At 42.4% G+C, this 17875-nt stretch overlaps 1 protein-coding gene across 5 annotated transcripts in view; it reads left to right on the top strand.

Moving 5' to 3' along the window:
* The window catches only part of Glmn (glomulin, FKBP associated protein), a 40458-nt gene that overhangs the window by 10582 nt on the left and 12001 nt on the right, over positions 1-17875 (top strand). For all 5 annotated transcript variants that reach the window (XM_006985825.4, XM_016004349.3, XM_016004348.3 and 2 more), the window contains exons 6-13: positions 3021-3258; positions 5381-5483; positions 7385-7572; positions 14834-14887; positions 15333-15363; positions 15641-15730; positions 16643-16684; positions 16789-16862. In XM_006985825.4, the coding sequence (XP_006985887.2) occupies positions 3021-3258; positions 5381-5483; positions 7385-7572; positions 14834-14887; positions 15333-15363; positions 15641-15730; positions 16643-16684; positions 16789-16862 (820 nt within the window). The remainder of the gene's footprint in view (positions 1-3020; positions 3259-5380; positions 5484-7384; positions 7573-14833; positions 14888-15332; positions 15364-15640; positions 15731-16642; positions 16685-16788; positions 16863-17875) is intronic.

Raw genomic sequence — 17875 nt, 5'->3', positions numbered from 1 at the left:
AGTATGTCTTGTTTTATTTGCATACGTACCTTGATGTTTACCCTAAATGTGAACAGTCTACCAAGTAAAGCGTGTGGTGAGTTACTGAGCTCTGCTGTTAGACTCTTAGAGCAGTGCAGTGTGGAGCTCAAGGTGCTGGAAAGGGGCTGTTTGTATATCCTTGGTTGTGTGTCTTACTGTTTCCATGTATGTAACTTTGTGGTTAGCTTTTTTTTTTTAGTTTACATTTTTTACATGATGAGTTTTTGCCTGAATGCATGTCTGCACACTACTTGCATGCTTGGTGCTGTTGGAGGCCAGAAATGGGCATCAGATCCCCTGAACTGGATTAACAGCAGGTTGTGAGCTGCCACATGGGTGCTGGGAATCGAACCCAGGTCCTCTAGAAGAATTCCCAGGGCTCTTAACCACTGAGCCATCTCCCTAGCTCCCCGGCTAGCTTTCTTAGCTACAGTTTATAGTTAGCATTTTCCCTCTAAGCATATTTAGTGGGTCATATGATCTGACAGCAGTGTGGTAGTCCCATACACGAGCCTCTGAGTGGGAGGTTGGTTAAAAGGTGGTCTGGAGAATGAAAAGAGACGTGCAGAATGAGAAAGCTTCATGGCTTAGTATTGGCAAATAATGGGGCTCAGCAGCCAAGACGGACACTTTTCCTCGAAAGAAGTGATTTTCATTTTGGAAAACATATATACTTCAGAATGTGATAGAGGGACCTAGACATTAGAATAAATTCATTTAAATCTGAATGCTAATCAGCCTTATACTTCTTAAATATTCAAAATCTTCTAAGGGCACACAAAGCTCTGCAATACTCCTTCCATTTATATAGTGCTGTGTAATTTTCCATTCATATTTTGTGCTTAGCATCAAAAATAAGGAAAAAGATAGCCAGTTATAAAAATGCGTTATTAGTTGATTTCCTAATTACTGTGCCCAAGTGCCTGACAACTGGCAATGTGAGGAGGACCTGCTGATTTAGGTCAGGGTGTGTAGTCGATCATGTGGGATGGCCTGGTGGGAGCACTGAGAAAGACCTGATCACACTGCAGTGACAAAGAGCAGTGAGAACGACCTGATCACACTGCAGTGACAGAGGGAGAGCAGTGAGAACGACCTGATCACACTGCAGTGACAGTGGGAGAATAGTGAGAAAGACCTGATCACACTGCAGTGACAGTGGGAGAGTAGTGAGAAAGACCTGATCACACTGCAGTGACAGAGGGAGAGTAGTGAGAACGACCTGATCACACTGCAGTGACAGAGGGAGAGCAGTGAGAACGGCCTGATCACACTGCAGTGACAGAGAGCAGTGAGAACGACCTGATCACACTGCAGTGACAGAGGGAGAGCAGTGAGAACGACCTGATCACACTGCAGTGACAGAGGGAGAGCAGTGAGAACGACCTGATCACACTGCAGTGACAGAGAGAGAGCAGTGAGAACGACCTGATCACACTGCAGTGACAGAGAGCAGTGAGAAAGACCTGATCACACTGCAGTGACAGTGGGAGAGTAGTGAGAAAGACCTGATCACACTGCAGTGACAGAGGGAGAGCAGTGAGAAAGACCTGATCACACTGCAGTGACAGAGAGTAGTGAGAACGACCTGGTCACACTGCAGTGGCAGAGAGCAGTGAGAATGGCCTGATCACACTGCAGTGACAGAGGGAGAGTAGTGAGAACGGCCTGATCACACTGCAGTGACAGGGAGAGTAGTGAGAACGACCTGATCACACTGCAGTGACAGAAGGAGAGTAGTGAGAACGGCCTGATCACACTGCAGTGACAGAGAGCAGTGAGAAAGACCTGATCACACTGCAGTGATAGAGGGAGAGCAGTGAGAACGGCCTGATCACACTGCAGTGACAGTGGGAGAGTAGTGAGAACGGCCTGATCACACTGCAGTGACAGAGAGCAGTGAGAATGACCTGATCACACTGCAGTGACAGAGGGAGAGCAGTGAGAACGACCTGATCACACTGCAGTGACAGAGAGTAGTGAGAACAACCTGATCACACTGCAGTGACAGAGAGCAGTGAGAACGACCTGATCACACTGCAGTGACAGAGCATTGAGAACAACCTGATCACACTGCAGTGGCAGAGAGTAGTGAGAACGACCTGATCACACTGCAGTGACAGAGAGCAGTGAGAACGACCTGATCACACTGCAGTGACAGAGGGAGAGTAGTGAGAACGACCTGATCACACTGCAGTGACAGAGCAGTGAGAACGACCTGATCACACTGCAGTGACAGAAGGAGAGTAGTGAGAACGGCCTGATCACACTGCAGTGACAGAGAGCAGTGAGAAAGACCTGATCACACTGCAGTGATAGAGGGAGAGCAGTGAGAATGGCCTGATCACACTGCAGTGACAGTGGGAGAGTAGTGAGAACGACCTGATCACACTGCAGTGACAGAGAGTAGTGAGAACAACCTGATCACACTGCAGTGACAGAGAGCAGTGAGAACGACCTGATCACACTGCAGTGACAGAGGGAGAGCAGTGAGAACGACCTGATCACACTGCAGTGACAGAGAGTAGTGAGAACAACCTGATCACACTGCAGTGACAGAGAGCAGTGAGAACGACCTGATCACACTGCAGTGACAGAGCATTGAGAACGACCTGATCACACTGCAGTGGCAGAGAGTAGTGAGAACGACCTGATCACACTGCAGTGACAGAGAGCAGTGAGAACGACCTGATCACACTGCAGTGACAGAGGGAGAGTAGTGAGAACAACCTGATCACACTGCAGTGACAGAGGGAGAGTAGTGAGAACGACCTGATCACACTGCAGTGACAGAGGGAGAGCAGTGAGAACAACCTGATCACACTGCAGTGACAGAGTAGTGAGCTCAGACTCCTCGACCTCTAAGCCGCCTCTGGTGACACTTCCTTCAGCAAGGCCCCACCCCCTAAAGACCTGGAACCTTGTAACTGCCGACTCCATCTCGTCCTGTGCAGCACGCTTTGAGGTGAATGCAAGTAACCACCCGGTCTCTGTTGCAGTGGTTCAGAAACTCCCCAACAACAAGGCCTACTCAGTTGGATTAGCACTGTCCACTCTCTGGAGTCAACTTTCTCTGCTTCCCGTTCCGTACTCGGAAGAACAAATGCTGACAGACGATTATGGCCTTTGTCAGTGCTGCAAGGCCTTAATAGAGTTCATGAAGCCTTTTGTGGAAGAAGTAATTGATAACAAAGAAGACAAGGAAAATGAAAAGTTAAAAGATGAGTTACTAAAATTGTAAGTATATTTGAAGGATACCCCACAGTGGAGAGAGTAATGGGTAGCTCAGTTACCTTATGTTTATTTGTACATACAAATCTAGTTTGGGATTTTGACTTTTAGACAGACATAATGTTGACCTGATATATCATGGATATTTAGTGAGGCACTAACAGTGCAAAACCAAGTCCTTCACTTAATTTCCTTTCACCCATCACAGCAAGCAAATCCTGAATGTGGGGCAGTAGATACATGAACGGAAGGAATTCTTTCTGTCTATGGGAAATGGTGTTTGAAAACAGCAGAAGGACCACCAGACAGTTGAACATCCACCCTGATCACAAATCCAACAAAGTGCTCGCCCACTCTCTTCCACACCATGGGTTCTGACTAAACGTCCACTCTTCAGTTTGGCTCCCAATCACTTGGCATATGGATGGTCCAAATTAAGATGTGCTACCAGTATAAAACAGCCTTTAGGTTGAAGACTGGACATTTTAAAAAGGGGGGAAACATAAGCTGGATATGGTGGTGCTCACCTGTCATTCCAGCCCTCAGAAGTTGGGGCAGGAGGATGGCAAGATGAAAGCCAGAGCCTGGGTTACAGAATAACCTGTCTCAAAAAATGAAATCAAAACAAAACCTCGCCGGGCGGTGGTGGCGCATGCCTTTAATCCCAGCACTCGGGAGGCAGAGCCAGGCGGATCTCTGTGAGTTCGAGGCCAGCCTGGGCTACCAAGTGAGTTCCAGGAAAGGTGCAAAGCTACACAGAGAAAATCCTGTCTCGAAAAACCAAAAAAACCCAAAACCTCCAAACAGTGAACACACACCATAAAAAGAAAGAAAAGACAATAAAATTCCTAAATAATCTTCGTATACTTGTGACCTACCGAAATATTTCAGCTATATTGGGCTAATTGAGGAAATTATTTCTCACAACTTTTCTCATGTGACTACTAAGAAATCTTAAATTATAAATTATACATAGGATTTGTGTTAAATTTCTCTTGGATAGTAACGAACTTTTTTTTTTCTAATTTGAGAAACTAATGCTCTTGTTACTTTTCTATTTTGCAGGATTAGGGCATTTAAAGTTGGTTTTTATGAGGGGGTTTGTTTGTCTGTTTACCATTTAGGAAACCTATTACCTTTTTTTTTTTTTTTTTAAAGATTTATTTATTCATTTATTATGTATACAGCATGTATGTCTTCAGGCCAAAAGAGGGCACCAGATCTCATTACAAATGGTTGTGAGCCACCATGTGGTTGCTGGGAATTGAACTCAGGACCTCTGGAAGAGCAGTCAGTGCTCTTAACCGCTGGAGCCATCTCTCCAGCCCTACCTTTTTTTTTTTTTTTATGGCTATTTTAAAGAACTAGAAAAGACTTAGTCACGAATAGTTAGATTAAAAATAAAGTTGCTGGGCTGTGTGGTACACCACAGTTTGAGGCTAGCCTGGTCTACAGGGTGAGTTCTAGGACAGCCAAGGCTACACGGAGAAACTCTGTCTCAAAAAACTAAAGGAAAAAAGTGAATATAACTTTATAAAAAAGGTTTCTGTCTTGAGTTTTCCTTGGACAGATGATAGGTACTATCCAAGATGAGTACTGGTCCTCAGACAGACCTTCAGAGTCAGTGAGAACAGTCTAGAAACGGAATTGAATCTCAGCATATGGAGCCTACCAAGACCATTCTCGTGTTTTCCCCATGACTGTTACTAATGAGAAAGGATTCATATGTCTTATAGACACATTATTATTGATGCTTGCTTTAGGCTATCTCTGCTACTGTAATAAAACACTACGTGATTTGTAATAAAAATATATTAGCTTGCAGTTCTAGACTAGGAAGTCTAAGTTTGGGGTGCTAGGACTTGGTGGATGAGTAGCAAGTTCAAGTAAGCTGAGCTCATCTTTTCAAGACAGCAGAGTCCTTCCCATGAGACTTGAGCCCTCCTGGCCTAACCACCTTTCAAAGGTCCTACTTCTTAATACTGTTGTAATGAATTAAATTTCAGCCTGATTTTAGAGGATAAACAAGCCATGCAGTGCTTATCTTTCACATAAAGCTAGATGTGAAGAACTAGATGTTATGTTTCAGGAGTGCCGACGACATAATTACCTATTTCTTATGTCTTAGTTGTTTCAAAAGCTTGAAATGCCCTTTGCTGACAGCACAATTCCTTGAACAGTCTGAAGAAGTTGGAAATGACCCTTTTCGGTGTTTTGCATCTGAAATAATAGTAAGTACAGCCAGTCTAATCTGCTATAATATTCGCTGTAATCTCAAATTTATCCTGCTATATTCTGATGTATTTCATATGAGCACTTAAATTGATAATTTATTAATAGGGCGACATGTAGCTTTTCTAGAACACAGATAAACAACAGGATGGAAATTAAATAGCAATAATCTCATTATCCAAGGCTTTCCAAATGTTTCTACTTATATGTTAATAAATAAGAAAATGTATATATACATATAAGGTCTTGAACAGTTAGATATATTCCTGTGTATCTTTTCTCTTAATACTATAATATAAATCATTGCTATTGATTTAGTAGTATTTTTTAAAGATTTTGTGTGTGTGTGTGTGTGTGTGTGTGTGTGTGTGTGTGTGTTGTGTGAATGTGTGTCTCTGCACCACATGCATGCAGTACCTGTGGAAGCCAGAAGAGGATATCATATTTTGGTTGTTAGCCAGCATGTGGGTACTGGGAGTTGGAGTTGAGCCTGGATCCTCTAGAGGGCACCCAGGCCCTTCTTAAGCATTTTTAAGTGTAGCATTGGTGTGTTTACATTGTTATGTAGCCACCACAGTCACCTCAAGAGTCTGTCTTTCCCCCTGAAGTCTGTACTTGCGAAGCGCTCACTTCTCACCCTCGGCCCTGTCACTGCCTGGCTACCACCCCTCTGCCTGAAGCACTTACCTTTTTTTCATGTTGAAATTTTTTCTCTCTTTTTATTTTTAATTTTTTGGAGATAGGGTTTCACTATATAACTCTGGCTGTACTAGAACTCTATGTAGATCATGCAAGACTTGAACTCACAGAGATCCACTTGCCTCTGTCTCCGAAGTGCTGGGATTAAAGGCGTGCGCTACCATGCCCAGCTTCATCTGCGTTTCAGACTTACTCATTTTATTTTATTACAAAGTGTCTCTCTCTCTTTTTTTTTTTTAATGTGTGCCTATGTGTGCAGTAGCCAAGGAGGCCAGAAGAGGGCATTGGAGCTCTTGGAACTGGAATTATAGATGGTTGTGAGCCACCCTGTGGGTGTTGTGAACCAAACCTGGGTCTTCTGCAAGACACCCAGTGCTCTTTACTGCTGAGCCATCTCTGCAGCTCCCTGAAATGGTTTGCTTAGCTCACTCTAAAGCCCTCCATCTAGCAATCAGATAGTCTGGCTGTCAACAAAACTCATTCGTGTGTGTATCATTAATTATTTTGAGTCTCAAAATTTATTTTGATGTTTCAAAATAAATAAATACATTAATACATTAAAACAAAGCAAAAAACCTGCCTGAATATGTCAGGGCCGTCCAGGGCAATCTTTTGAATAACTCAAAATCAACTGATCGAGACCTTCATTATACCAGCAGACATCCTCACTCTTCCTCACTCTTCTCCTGCTGTGAAGTGACCATGGCAACTCTTAGGAAAGAAAACATTTAACTGGGGCTTGCTTAAAATTTTAGAGGTTTAGTCCATTGTCCTCCTAGTGGGGAGCATGGCCTCACACAGCAGACATGGTGCTGGAAAAACAGCCGAGTTTCCCATCCAGATCTGCAGGCAGCAGGAAGAGAGGCACCAGACCTGCCCTGTGATTTTGAAGCCTCAAAGCCACCTCCACTGACACACTTCCTCCCACAAGGCCACACCTCCTGTTCCTTCTCAAGTAGTGCCACTCCCTGATGACCAAGCCGTCAAATCTATGAGCCTGTGGGAGCCATTCATATGCAAACCACTGCACTCACTATTGGTATTTAAGACAATCTAATCGTGGGAGTGATATTCAAGACAAGTATCACAAGTTCTATACACGTTCAAAGAGAAGGGATTATATGGGTGTGAATATAGAATAAGGAGGTGATAATATAGTTTATTTGCCAATAGCTTCCCTTTTTTTAAACCCATTTCACAGGGATTTTTATCACAAATTGGACACCCTGTCCCACAAATTATTCTTAATCATGGAAGGAAAAAAAGGACTTGGGATTACCTTGAATTTGAGGAGGAAGAAGACAAACAATTGTCAGACTCTGTGGCTTCTCTGACATATCTAGTATTTGTTCAGGGCATCGGTATTGATCAGCTTCCAATGGTCTTAAGGTAAGAGTCATATCAAACTCTTGATTTACTTAATATCCAGACATGTTTATTAACATACTAGTACACTGGAAGATGGCTGATTAGAGATGCCTAGAATGTTCCGGTATCTCCAGTAGTGTGAAAAAAGACATCACCTAGTGTATGGCTTGCAGGGAGACGTGGGTGGTATGAGAAGTCATGGGGTGCCGTAGCAGTCAGCAGACAGGGACAGGAAATAACCAGGTTTATACAGGAAACAGTACACCCTGACGTTAAGTACTAGGCAAAATGGTTGGGATGGGAGAATTTCCCCCAGTGGAGCTGTAAGAGGAAGAAAAGGAGAGCCTTGTGAGCCCCACAGGTAGAAGATGGTGCTCTGCATAACAAATTCAGTCTAGAGATCTGATTTACACAGCAAACAGCCGGAGAAGTGGGGTTGATGCCTCCTACTCTGCTCACCGATGCTGTAGGGACCGTGAGCGATCTTGTGGTCATACTTTTCAGCTGGGGGAAATAGCCCCAGAATTACTAAACCTGTTGAGTGCTAAAGACTTACCCTCTCTGCTGACCAAAGGAACAACCACTCTGAGAATTGCCATGGGCATAAGAGGCTGATTTTGACTTGAACCCAGATCAGGGGACACAGGGGTTAAGAAGTAGGAAGTGCAGACTCCATAGGAAGCAGAGGGGAGCAGAGGGGAGCAGAAGGGACTTACAGCTGGGAACTGCATCTTTACCTCCGAGGAGTAAAACGCAGTGAGTGAAATCAGCTCGGGGTGCAGACCGGACGAGTGTGGCCGGGTGTGTGGGTCACTCAGTGGCCATGCCTCCTCTCCTCCCAGCGTAGATGCTTTCTACAGTCAGCTCTGCAGACCTCGGTGGAAACAGCTGCTGCTTGGGCATTTCCCACGCCACACCCCCGGTAGAAGAGCATCCACAAAGTGCTTCTTAGTCTCAGCTAGCAGGGAAATGAAAGGAGGTTCAACTTGCCAGGTTGCTGGGCCAACCTGTGGAGAACACTGGCAAGAATTTAGGCCAGCAGCAGTGATAGTAGCATGCGTGGCTAGCAGGAAAGGCAGTGTGGACTCCAGGGGAAGCAAAGACTCCACCACCTCTCAGCAAGATAGGAAGGATGGGTTTCTTTGTCTGATCGAGTTGTATTGCATTCCCTCAACATTACTTTATCCTGTGGGTGTTTCTGCTCTTCCTACAATCCTCTTTCTTACCTTCTTTGTTCTCTTCTTTTTTATCACTTATTTATACTTCCAGCTTTGTAATTCCAACCCTCTAGACATCTAACTCTTATCTATACTTATTTTGGGAGTATGGTTGTTTTCAATGTTTTTCTTCTGTAATTAAATATTTGTGGGTTTGTTGTCATTACTGTGGCCTGTTTGCTGTCCTCCATTGTCACTGCTCTAGTGGGACCTCAGAGAATGGACCCAATAAATGAGGCGGACTAAAGTCTCATGCAATAGCTAAGTTTATTCAGAGCCTCAAACAGTTTATACTCTGAGGGTTAAGTAAAGTTCTCATGAATTCAAGCTGTGTACAGTCACAAGGACAAGCCATATGTGGCAAACAAACAAACATGTTTTTCCATAGAGGTATATAAAGGATGATTTAAACATTTATTTGAATACACCAGCAAACAATAATGAGTGTTCTGAAGTAAACTTACTCCTATCCAGTACACCCGGGAGAAGCAGGAAAACATATTCCAAGAAAAATTCCATGCTTTAAAGAAACTGAGGCCAACAGACTCTTGTCTTGTTCTCTTGGAGTGTTCTCAGAAGCACTCAGACTTCTTACACAACTCTATTCCTGCACCATTTTCCAACACTCCATGTAGTGTAGGGACTGAGACTGGTGGAGACTGAGACTTAAGAGAAAGCCGGCTCAAAAGACCCAGAGAAGTTATCACTTCAGTAAACAGTTCCAAAGATAGTGAAGTGATTGAAATGCCAGAGAATTTAAGTTTTTAATGAGGTTTATAAAATCTATAGAAAGAAAGTTACATCCAAGCACAGGAGGCAGTTAGAATGGCCATACAGGAAACTCTCCATAGGACAGTTTAGCTAAAACACCAGTGAACAGAAGAAGAAAAAAAAAAAAAAAACACAATATAAAAAGCTACAAGAGTGGAGTACCAAGCTACTTCCAAAGGCAAATTCATCAGAAACTCATCAGGCCCCTCAGCAAAAGGGGACAGACAAGGTCATGGAATGATATATTTCAGGCTGAAAGTAAATGGCTTCCAAAAATTTTACTATATCCAGCAAGATTTAGGTTGAAATAAAGACCTTGTGAGCTCATCCCAAGCTAAAGTCAGGACCGTTAGGTGAGCACTGAAGAGGTGCAGCAGGCAACCCTGCACACCGAGAAGGAGGTGACAGCCATAGAAGCATGGGGAAGAAGAATAAGTCACAAGAAAACCAGAGACCAACTGAGAATCACTAAACCTCCAAAACAAGCTAAGTTAAAAAGAAAACAGTACCTTAATCAAGAAAACAACAGGAATTAGCCATACACCTCTCAGTAATTAATAACCCTAAATGTAAACTGTCTTAATCCTCTAAATAAAATACGCAGATCAACTGATTGGCTTAAAGTGATATCCAACTAGTTTCTATCATTTAAAAACATTTTAGAGGTTGGGGATTTAGCTCAGTGATAGAGCTCTTGCCTAGTAAGCACAAGGCCCTGGGTTCGATTCTCAGCTCCAGAAAAAAAAAATTTTTTTAAATTGTGTTTATGTGTGCATATGGGCATGTGAATGCAGGTACCCAAAGAGACCAGAGTTACAGATTCCCCTAGAAGTGGTGGTCCTGGGAGCTCAACTCAGGTCATCTGCAAGAACAATATGTGCTCTTAACTGCTGAACCATCTCTCTGGTCCCAAACTATTTTCTATCTTTAAGAAACACTCAGCACTTGGGAGGCAGAAATAGGCAAATCTCTGTGAGTTCAAGGCCATCCACAGTAAATTTTAGGCTAATGAGTGCTATACAGTGAGACCCTATCTCAAAGAAATAGAGACGGACGGACAGAGGAGGAGAGATTGATGGATCCCACATAGACTTAAAATATGGAAAATAGTATTCTAAAAAAGTGGAATCTGAAAGTAAGCTGGACTAGCTGTTCTTGTATCTGACAATATAGACCCCAAGCCAAAATAATTGAACAAGCCATTAAGAAGATGTAATAATTATAAATATATATGTAACAAATGTTGATACATATAATTTCATAAAACAGACAGTACTATAAGCAGGATAAGTCCTCAATAGGGGGTAGATTTCAGCATCCAGTCTCATCAGTAGACAGGTCACTCAGAGAGAAAAACTAACAGAAATGTTAGTGAAGCTATATCATAGCTCCAAGCTACTTATTAGACCTCAACATTTTCAGAATATACATTCTCAGCAGCTGTGAAACTTTCTCTAAAAAGAAATCACATTCTAAGCTGTAAAACATGTCTTAACCAAATTTAAAAAACAAGAATATCTTTTATCAGATTATAATGTGATAAAATTAGAAATCAATAGCAGAAATATAGAAAATAGGCAAACACCTGGAGATTAATTACATAACACACTTTTGACCAATCAGTGTATCATTGAGGAAACTGGGGGTAATTTAAAATTTCTAGAATCAACTGAAAAACAGAACAGAACAGACGACACCTACCATGCACTTTAGGATATAGCAAAGGCAGTTCTGAAAGGGAAGCCTGTAGCTGTAAGTCCTACATTAAAAATCATAAGGGGCTAGGAAGCTACCTTAGTGTTAAAAGTGCTTGCTGCTCTTTCAGAGGACCAATGGTTCTGATCCCATCACCATGTCAGGTCATTCCCAAACTGCTTTTAATTCCAGTCCTAGGGTATCCTATGTCTTCTTCTGGCCTCTGGGCACCCACATACATGTGTACATACTGTGGGGCGTTTACCCACCAACCCCACAGCTCCCCAGAGTTTTCTTGAGTGTGAGCAGCAGGAAATATTAGATAGAAGGATTTATATTGTGGAGATAAACAGATAGAAAATAAAGGATAGCCTCGAGAGGGCCTGGAACTTTTTCCAACGGCCCCGACTGTTTCTGCCCCAGGGTTTGTATAGAGACGCCAAGGGGTGGAGCAAAAGACCTCCTCCCCAGCACAGCCAAGTGCAGACCATCTCAGACACCTGCACTCAGGCTCGTGGTCCTAATCATCCTCCATGTGGACCTGCTGGGTAAAGCCACGAGGAACCCGAGAACGGGCTCCCACAACATACACATAAATAAAAGTAAATCTTGTTTAATGTGAAGGGAAATCTCAGGTAAATAACTTCTTGATGTATTTGAAGGTCTTAGGCAAACAGAATTAGCCCAAACAAATTTATTAGATGAAACTAAATATCAGTGTGGAAAGAAATGGCGTGGAGTCTAACAGAACAATACAAGAGGCCCTGAGACATCTGGTTCTCTGAAAAGCCGACATTTAACCAAACTAACTAAGAAGATGGTGAAATTTAGATACAAAGTGGTGATGTCACCACCGAAATTCAGAGGATCACTATGAATTATTTTGAAAACTTATAGTCTAATAAATTGGAAAATGTAGAAGTCAGTATACTTCTAGACATCTGTGACCTACCTAAATTGAACTGAGGCAATACTAAGAACCTAAACAGATCAGTAAAAACATCTCCCAATGAAGAAAAGCCCAGGGCTATACAGATCCACTCCTGATGCTTACCAGATGCTCAGAGAACTAACACAAATCATCCTTAAACTACAGAAGTAAAAAGGGAAGGAGCGCTTCTAAATTCATTCTTCTAAAATAATATCCTGATACCAAGACCAGGTAAGAATTCTATTGTAAAAGATAACTGGCTAGGTGTGGTGATACTTGTAATCCCAAAATTTGGGAGGCTGAGGTGGATCATGAATTGTAGGCCAGCCTGGGCTACATAGTGAATTCTAGGGAATCTGAACTAAATATCAAAACTGATTAAAAACAACAAAATAGCTGGGCGTGGTGGCGCAGCCTTTAATCTCAGCATTAGGCAGAGGCAGGCGGGTCTCTGTGAGTTCAAGGCTAGCCTGGTCTACAAAGCTAAGTTCCAGGACAGCCGGGCTGTTACACAGGAAAAGCCTGTCTCGAAAAACCAAAAGAGAACAAACAAACATAAAACAAGCCAGAGATGGGCTCATGGAGATGGATGGAGATGGCTCAGCAGATAAAAGCATTTGTCGTCCAGGCCCGACCACCTGAGTTTGAGTCCTAGGACCTGAAGTGAACAGAACTGACTCCAGAAAGTTGTTCTTTGTCTTCCACGTCAGTGTCATAATGTGCTTGTACCCATGTGCAGGCCTGCACACAATTAACACATTTTTTAAATCCCCCAAAGACAACAACAGAATAAAAAAACAAAAGTAAGAAAACAACCCAGCTTCCTTGCTTAGTTTAGTTCCTGAAATACTCAACAAAATGCTTCCAAAGCAAATTCTTCAGTTATCATAATAAGATCATACAAGTTGGTCTTATTTCAGATATGAAAAGTGGTTCAGCATACATCAGTAAACCTAACACAGGACATGCTTATAATGACTAAAGTGTGGTGGTATTGTGTTCCCCAAGATGCTGTGCACCCTAATAAACTTATCTGGGGTCAGAGAACAGAATAGCCACTAGATACTTAGGATAGGCAGTGATAGCACACACCTTTAATCCTAGCATTCCAGAGGCAGAGATCCATGTGTTCAAGGATACAGCCAAGCATGGTGACTCACGCCTTTAATCCCAGAAATCGAGCCTTTAATCCCAGGGAGTGGTGATAGAAAGCAGAAAGGTATATAAGGCGTGAGGACCAGAAACTAGAAGCATTTGGCTGGTTAAGCCTTTAGGTTTTGAGCAGCACAGTTCAGCTGAGAGCCATTCGGATGAGGACTCAGAGGCTTCCAGTCTAAGGAAACAGGATCAGCTGAGAAGTTGGCCAGGTGAGGTTAGCTGTGGCTTGTTCTGTGTCTCTGATCTTCCATTGCTCACCCCAATACTTGGCCTTAGGTTTGATTTTATTAATAAGACCATCTAAGATTTCTGCTACACTCAAGGACAAATATCACATGATTGTCTAATGTAATTGTTAGATACAGGAAAATCCTTTGAAAAAATTCAGTACCCCTTCATGATAAAAACCCCAAAGAAACTAAAGTAGCAGGTCATACGTTACTAAGAAAGGCTGCATGACTGTCTGCGACAGGCCTATAGCCAGCACACTGCTGAAAGCGGTCAGTTGAATGGCCTTTAGAGTCAATAGGGCTGCCACAGCGAAATGCTGTCAGAATGAAGAAACGTTACTCCAGTTCTAGAGGCTGGACTGTGTGGGTAAAGTGTCAGGAAGTTGTTTCCTTTCGAGGGTTGCTTTCTGAGCCAAGGGTTTATTTGGCTTACATCTTTGACGGAAATCGGGGCACGAGTCTTTCCTGTTTTAACACTGTCATTTAGTAGCTCATGCTCAGCCAGCTTTCTAACACAGCCCGGACCCATGCACTTAGGGAATGGTGCTCCCCAGAGTGGGCTGGGCCCTTTCCACATTAACCAAAGTAACCTCTCACAGACACAGTCACAGCCAGTCTGACGAAGGTACTCTTCTGAAATTCCCTCTTCCCCGTGACAGCTTGGAGGAAGGATCTCCCATGCTTATCTGGCATTTGGGTCTTTGAGGGTCTTTGCCTTCACATTCTTACATCATCCTTCCTGTATGCAACTCTCTAATTTCCTTTTTTAAAAAAGATTTATTTAATTACGTTTATTTGTGTCTGTCTGTCTGTGGGTATGTGAATGTGAGAAGTGGGCACTGGAGCCTGTGGGGCGGGTGTTGGACACAGCTGTAGCCCCCTGACATGAGTGCTGGGAGCTGAGCTCAAGGCCTCTCCAAAGCAGTGGGACCTCCTAACCACCAAGCCATTCCTCTGGCCCCTGAATTCTCCTTTGAATAGACACGAGGTACTGGACTAGAGCTCACCCCAAAGACCTCACTTTATTCTAACTCTATAAAAACCTTAACTCCAAAATTCTGGAGGCTATGACTCCAACGTGTGTTTTCTGGAGGGAATAGAATTCAAATGTGTATAAAACTTCTAAATGTGTGTGTGAGAGAGAGATTTTGGGGCTGTAATTGGAGACCAGTATTGAGTTCTTATCTAGCATGTGTGAAGCCTTGGTTTGACCTCTATCAGTGGTTGAGGAGAATAAATTGCTGATTCTAAACACCTTTTTTTATTCTTTCCTATTTTAGCCCATCATACCTTTTGCAGATGAACATGGAACACATTGACGTGTTTCTGCAAAGGTAAGATCCTTTAGATGAAATCTCAGGATTAAATTGTAACATTGAACAGTCCTTGGAACTGTGGGAACAGGAGGGAACATGTGGGAACAGGAGGATCAGGGTTCAAGCTCATCCTTAGCAACACCAAGTGTTGAGGCCAAGGTGTGCTACCTGAGACCCTGTGGCAAAAAGCAACAAAAAGGGGTATGATTGATTGTTCAACAGAATTTCTCCTTAACATACATACCATTTAATTAATTTTGAAACAGTCTTGCAATGAACTTTGGTTGTTGTCTAATGCTAGATCCTCTTGCTTCAGCCTCCCAATGCTCGTGTTACAGGTGTGCACCAGTCATTCCAGCTATAAAAGACCTTGTATTTCAGTTTTTATTTGTTTCTCCTAAAGTAAGGAACCATTCTTAAAAATTATAAAACCATAGTGATAACTTTTAATGTTTTCTTTCAGAACAGAACAGTCTATTTTCTCCAAAGGATTGGTAAGATTTGTTTGCTACCATTGTGTGTGTGTGTGTGTGTGTGTGTGTGTGTGTGTGTGTGTGTGTGTGTGTGCATTTGTGGAGGTCAGAGGACAACCTGTAGGAGCCAGTTCTCTCCATTGTATGTGTTCTGGGACCTCAGGTCATCAGGCTCAGGTCAGCCCTTTTCTCTGCTGAACCATCTTACCAGCCTGTTTGCAAGCATTATAAATAGTAAAAATCACAAATATCACTGTCAACTTCACCTTGTGTGTATGTGCATCATCTTCATCTGCAGGAACTTCTGGAGAATAGCTTATTGAGACTGGAAGACAACAGCCTACTTTATCAGTACTTAGAAATCAAGAGCTTTCTTGCTGTGCCTCAGGTAAGCAGGATATATATTCAAATACTAGACAGCTGCTTGCCTGTTCTGAACTCTGCTGTGGTAACATACGCCTGCGGTTCTCCACCCTGTTGTCCTTCCCGACTTACACACTCAGTCTGTCTCCACCCTGTTGACCTTCTCCTGACTTACACACTCAGTCTGTCTCCATCCTGTTGTCCTTCCTGACTTACACACTCAGTCTCCACCCTGTTGTCCTTCCTGACTTACACAGTCTGTCTCCAACCTGTTGACCTTCCTGACTTACACACTCAGTCTGTCTCCACCCTGTTGACCTTCCTGACTTACACACTCAGTCTCCACCCTGTTGACCTCCTGTGGTGTACCTGCCTGAGCTCTTCATTTGCTATGTAGGATTTTAGCTGTGAGTGTAGAAATTTCTTAATATTTAAATAGAAAGGAGCGTCTTTTGCTACTACATAAGCTTGATTATATTTAATGAATGCATTATACGTCTGAATATTTTATTTCCTTTTCTTTGTTTTGTTTTTTTCAAGACAAAGTTTCTCAGTGTAACCTTGGCTGTCCTGGAACCCCTCTGTAAATCTGGCTAGCCTCAAACTCATGGCGTGGCCTCTGCCTCCCAAGTGCTGGGATTAAAGGCATGTGCCACCACTGCCTGGTGATTACCTTTTCTTGTTATTCTATACATAATTGAAAATTACCATTCACTTTAAAAATCACACTTAGTCACATCTCATTTTGTGCTGTGAAAAAACTGTAGTTAGTTTGCTGTAGATATAACAGTGAAGGCCAGGGGAGCATATCTCCTCAGCTTGTATGTCTCCTTTCTCTGCTCTCTTTTCTCTCAACTTTTAGTTTGTATCTAGTAGTAATTTAACTTTCTTTGGAGTCAGAATCTATACCTAATTAATTTTTTTTCTTTATTTCTAGGGCTTAGTCAAAGTAATGACACTTTGCCCCATTGAGACATTGGTATGTGTGATTTTGGGGACTAACTAATGAGTCACAGTGAGAAATTTTAATAAATAATTTAATTTTTAATGTTTTGTGTAATAGTATTATTTGTTTCATTTCAGAGGAAAAAAGGTTTAGCTATGCTTCAGCTGTATATTGACAAGTTGGACTCACAAGGCAAATACACATTGTTTAGGTATGTATCAGGCTGGTGAGCTGGACACCTGTCATTGCCCTGACAAAATAATTGAGAAAGCAACTTAGGGAGAGAGGTTTATTTGGGCCCAGTGTGTTGTCTCTTGTTGGATCCTGTGCTGCGGGCCTGTGTGAGATGAGCTCACGTGGAGGAGGTGTATGGAGGAGATAATGGAACAGAGCCCTTCACCCCACAGGAAGGACCAAGGACAGGATAGACCCTTTCACGGCATGCCTCCAGAGACCTACTTCCTGCATGAGGTTCGACCTCCTAGTTTCCATCTCTCAAGAATACCATTCTATTATGACTCAATCAAGGGCTGATCTGTTGATTGGTTTGAGCCCTCAGGATCTAATCACTTCACAGAAGTCTGTCAGCTGCACTCAGTCTTTAACACATAAGCTTTTAGGATACATTTCAAAATATAGCCCATGGCTAATTACTAAGTGTATGGCTGATCAAAACCTACTAATGTCATGTAGTTATTTGAAGGTACGCTATTTGTACAGTATTGTTCAGTATCTGTAAGAGCTAAAGAATCAGCTTATCAAGTATTTTGGAAACATATAAAGTGTATTATGTGAGTAGCATTGTGTAATTTTTAGTTTGATTAAAATACTGTAAACGTAAGCAGTCTTAAAAGAATAACTGAGATTGATTGTTCCTGCTAGAACCTTACAGAGTTCAATAATCTTCCATTATTTATAATTGAAACTGAGGGTGCCACAAAGATTTGTAACTTAACAGGTCAGTCACTCTAAGTTACTCTTAGATCTTACTAGTAGAGTTAAAGATTAGAACATTTTAGGCTAAATAATAAATACAGGCTTTATAAGGCCATACATACACTTTGCATGGAAATTCCACTGTTCTTATATTAGGAAGTGGGTGTATTCTAACAACACTGGCATAAACATCAGGCTAACATCAGCCTGCAGACCTTAGCTTGCTTTACCCTGTTGTAGGTACTAAGAATGAATTGCAAACCAATTTAAGCAATATTGAAATGCTAA

Source organism: Peromyscus maniculatus, chromosome 10 (assembly GCF_049852395.1).
Source record: "Peromyscus maniculatus bairdii isolate BWxNUB_F1_BW_parent chromosome 10, HU_Pman_BW_mat_3.1, whole genome shotgun sequence".
In the NCBI taxonomy this organism is placed as follows: Eukaryota; Metazoa; Chordata; class Mammalia; order Rodentia; family Cricetidae; genus Peromyscus; species Peromyscus maniculatus.
The sequence above is the reverse complement of the archived record's forward strand: the minus strand, read 5'-3'. Positions and strand labels throughout refer to the sequence as shown.